We start from the raw sequence: 4,839 nt of genomic DNA, 5'->3' as shown, positions 1-4,839 counted from the left end.
CACCTGGGAATCTTTTTAAAATCCTGATTTGCGGGCCTCATCCTCTGGAAATTCTGTTTCTTTGTTATGGGGTGAGGCCACAACATTAGTAACAAAGAAACAGAATTTCCCGAGGATAAAGCCCAGAAATCAGGATTTTAAAAAGATTCCCAGGTGATTCTAATGTGCAGCCAAGGTTCAGAACCACTGGTCTAGGGATTTGTGAGGTCAAAATTATTTTCATAATATCACATTATTTGCCTTCTCCACTTTCATTCTTTATCTCGCAATGGAGTTTTTCAGAGACGATATGGCATGTTTTTTGTTAGTTTGTTTGCTTTTGGTTTTTTGTTTTGTTTTTTTCAAATATATTTTATTGATTTTTTTACAGAGAGGAAGGGAGAGGGATAGAGAGTTGGAAACATCGATGAGAGAGAAACATCGATTAGCTGCCTCCTGCACACCCCCTACTGGGGATGTGCCTGCAACCAAGGTACATGCCCTTGACCAGAATTGAACCTGGGACCCTTCAGTCCACAGGCCGACACTCTATCCACTGAGCCAAACCAGTTAGGGCAATATGGCATGTTTTGATGTCTTTGCTTTCACAGCTAATGGATTATGTGCTTATATATGGCAGTTTTGTGTTTTAAATGCTACTCAGTTTTAATTTCCAGAAGAGTAAATATTAATAGATATAATCAACATCAACAAAAGCTCTTTTGAATCCTCAATAATTTTTAAGAGTATAAAGAAGTCCTAAGACAAAGAAGTTTGAGAACTACCATGAAAACAGTTAGGAAGGTATTTACAGTTCTGAGAACATATGATGAATTGAATTAAGATTACTGGAGTGGAGTTTGAGAGAAGCAGATAGATTTCAGAGTATTTAGGAGGCTAAACTGAGAGGACTTGATGATGAATAAGATATATATGGTAGCAAAGAAAGGGGGAAAACAAAATGATTCTTGGGCTTGAAATTTAAGTAACTGACGTGGTGGTGTTTGTCATGAGACCAGGAATCTAAAGGAAGATTAGGTCTGAAGAGAAAGTGCTTATTGTATATACTGAGTTTGAGGTGCACAGTAAGCAACTAAATGGCTGTCAAATAAGCCTTTGGTGAGAGAAGAACAGATGAAAATTTGACATTTATCAGCATATAGGGAGCCACTGAAGCCATGGGAGTGATGAGATTATCCAAGGAGCATATGCAAAATGAGGAGAGTTGGAACCCTGTTGTAGCACAATATTTAAAAGTGGGGTAGAAGGGTATGAACTGGCACTGGAAATGCAAGATAGAATAGCCAGAGATAGGAAGAAAATATGATGGGAGTAAAGCAAAAAGAGTATTACAAGTAGGGATATTAAGTAAGACAAAGACTGAAAGGATCCACTGGATTTTGTGACAGGAAGCTGACCACATGCCAAGTGCTGTTTTCAGCAGAATGGTAGAAGACAAACTGAAATGGCTGAGGAATGAGTAGGAAGTAAATAAATAATATACTAAATATACCCAAGTTTCTAAAATGCTGAAAACACAGTAGATATTTAAATCTGATAGGGATAATCTAGTAAAGACAAAGGGGGAGGGAGAAATTAGGTAAAGGGGGAGTAAGGGGAGATATCTGTAATACTATCAATAATAAAAATATATTTAAAAAAGGGGATGAAATATAAGAATAGAGTTAATTTTTAACAACAGTAGAGATGTAGTGGTCAGGAAGGGGGCACAGCAAAGACCTTCATCTCATTTTACACCATGTATCTGTAAAAATCCATTAACATCCCATGGATTTTAAGTTTGGAAGTACTAACACAAACAAGTTACTATGAAAAAAGAACATAATTCAATACCCACACCTACTCTGAATTTTAGTTATTTACATATATAACTATTTAAGAAACATTCAAATTATTTTAAGATAAATGCAATACTATTAATATTTATGGGAAGGCCAAGCTGGTTTAGCTCAGTTGGCCTGTGGACTGAAGTGTCCCAGGTTCAATCCCCAGTAGGGGGTGTGCAGAAGGCAGCCAATCAATGATTCTCTCACATTATTAATGATTCTATCTCTCTCTCTCTCCCGCTCCCTAACTCTCTGAAATAAATAAAAAAAGATTTATGGGAAAAGAATCACCTACCCTTGGTCCTCTTCCTTTAATTTTCCTGCCAGACCTAGTAACTAAAAGTCGCCTCTGGTATGAAGCAGGCTGGGAATTAAGTAGATTACTAGAAGGAAGCAAAGAGAAAATTAAAACATTATTTTATAAAAATAAATCTGGGAAATATAGCTTTGCTGATCTAAAGTAATAAATTTAAAATCGTATATAATTAGTGGTTTCCAACCAGGAATGTTATCAATGCCTAGCAGGTATCTGGAAAAGTCTGGAAGCATTTTTTCAACAGTCAATGTCTAAAGACGGTGCTATTGGTAATAAGTGCCTAGAAGTGAGGAATGCTAAAACCTTGTAATGCATGATGAAGAACTATTTTGCCCCCAAATTCCAATTGTAGCCTGTTGAGAAACATTGTTATATAATCATTACTAAGACGAAGTTAACCTGACAGTGCTAAGGAAAATCACCAGAAGAGTTTAGTATAGGCTATATGCTGTTGAGAGAATAGTTTTAAAACTTCCTTATTCCAAAGTACCTTATTATCTTACTAGAGACCCGGTGCACAAAATTTGTGCACTCGGTGGGGGGGGGGGGGGGGGGGGGCCCCCCCCCAAGCCCGGCCTGTGCCCTCTGGCAGTCTGGGAGCCCTCAGGGGATGTCCAACTGATGGCTTAGGACGGCTCCCAATGGGGAGCCGGCCTAAGCCGGCAGTTGGATAGCCTTAGAGCTGCCGCGAGACGGGAGAAGTTCCTGCCACCGCCGCTGCGCTCGCTCGCCAGCCATGAGCACGGCTTCTGGCTGAGTGGCGCTCCCCCTGTGGGAGTTCACTGACCACTAGGGGGTAGCTCCTGCATTAAGCGTCTGCCCCTTGGTGGTCAGTGCGCATCATAGCAACTGGTCCTTCTGTCATTCTGTCAATTTGCATAATAGTCTTTTATTATATAGGATGAGTTGTTCATTGATAATAAAACTATAGTGAAGTGTAATTATTGTGAATTAAGCAGAAACAATGTAGTCTGAATTAGCAAGATGTTTATACCATGGTTTATACCTAAAAGGAAAACTATTTTCAAATAATGAGTTAATACTGATTAGCATTAACAATATCCATGTAAGTTATATTTGAAAAGGTCATTCTAAAGTAGTTCAAAATTTTCTCTTTAATATTTACTTCCTTAGAAACATCTTAATACCTGAGGAAAAATAAAAATCCAATCAATCAATATTAAAATAACAAAGACTTAATTTTATGTTTTTTACTGTATTATGAAAGTATGGGGGGATTGCTCAGAATTGTATTACTTTTATAACATTCTTCTTTGTTCATAAATAAGAGAAAGACTTCAATTTTTATTACCAAAATATCATAAATCATGCAAGGAAAAGAGCATTTTTTTCCCTATCAGAGAAAATGGTTTTTACTTAAAAGTTTAATGTATACAAAATAATTGAAGTGTAAACTTCAAATGGGTGCATGTTATTTTATGTAAATTTGTCTTTAATGAAGTTCATTTTAAAAAGAAAAAAGTTTAATGTATACAAATAACACAGTAAAACACATCTCATTTTTAAATGGAATTGATTTAGAATTCCATTTAACATCTTTTTAGCATTTACAGTGCTTATTTTTCTTAGAAAGTAACTTTTACTCAAAATCTATTTGCATTGTCAATTTATCCATTCAGCTGTGCAGTTATTAGCAAAAAAGAGCTTTATGAACATTACCCTATAAAGGAAGATTTCAATCTTGTGACAAAGTCACCAATTAAATCTTGTCTAAAATAAGTACACACTTTTTTTTTCCCCCCAGAGAGATTGCGTTAAAGATTGTAAGGCACTACAAGATATACACATGTACATACCACTCTCTCTCTCTGTCTCTTTCTCTGTTTTTCCTTTCTTTCTCATCAGCTTTAGGAGGACTTTTTCTCATTAGAAATCTATTTTCAGGTATAGGAGGGATCTCTTCTGGACGGACAGTAGACTGGGGTTGTGCATCAAGATTTTCGGCCTCACTTCCACTAGATGCGCTTAATAGAAACACAAAAGAAGTTTCATTTAGTTATTACATGCCTACTCCAAATGTCCAATTGTTGGTATTTCTTTACTTTAAGATATCACAATATATACACCATCCATCCTATACCCGTGACAAACCAACTAACCAACCAAAAATTAAAACCAAACATCTCCATTGTCACAGTTTCAAAAAAGATTTCCCACTAAAATGGGCCCAAAATACGAAATTCCTTGGACAATGTAAACTTAAATAAACTTAAAATACTTTAAAATGCAGGTAAAGAAATTAATTGTTTTAGAGGAAATAGGTATATAAAGACAAATTTTAGTAATAACACATTATTTCAGACAAAACAGGGCAAACAAATACAGTAACATCTGCTTTCTATCCTATGCAAAGGATATTGGAGCAAAGAAAACGAAGGACAAAAAAGCAAGGTAGACTGCTACAAAAAATAAGGAAAACAATAGTTGGTTTACTTCAATTCTCACTAATCTAATATTCCATTCATAATTACAAACCTATAAAACCAAAAGCATAATTACATTGAGTTCAGACACAATTAACTGAATGGTTTTGTTGAAAATAGAATATACCCAAATTTAATCTAGAGACTGTAGAATACCAAAATGATCTTATACTTCATGCTATAAAATATTTCTATTTTAATGGTCCCATATAATTGATCCAAAATCCCAAAAGAATTATTTATAAACAACGAA

General features: G+C 35.5%; 1 protein-coding gene across 3 annotated transcripts in view; it reads right to left on the bottom strand.

Annotated features, from left to right (window-relative positions):
* Positions 1-4,839, bottom strand: part of PPIG (peptidylprolyl isomerase G (cyclophilin G)) — a 46,661-nt gene that overhangs the window by 10,356 nt on the left and 31,466 nt on the right. For all 3 annotated transcript variants that reach the window (XM_014545562.1, XM_014545557.1, XM_014545555.1), the window contains 2 exons: positions 3,960-4,127; positions 2,122-2,209 (listed from right to left, as the gene is read on the bottom strand). In XM_014545562.1, the coding sequence (XP_014401048.1) occupies positions 2,122-2,209; positions 3,960-4,127 (256 nt within the window). The remainder of the gene's footprint in view (positions 1-2,121; positions 2,210-3,959; positions 4,128-4,839) is intronic.

Source organism: Myotis brandtii, unplaced genomic scaffold (genome assembly GCF_000412655.1).
Source record: "Myotis brandtii unplaced genomic scaffold, ASM41265v1 scaffold112, whole genome shotgun sequence".
In the NCBI taxonomy this organism is placed as follows: domain Eukaryota; kingdom Metazoa; phylum Chordata; class Mammalia; order Chiroptera; family Vespertilionidae; genus Myotis; species Myotis brandtii.
This window is presented reverse-complemented; position numbering and strand designations above follow the sequence as displayed.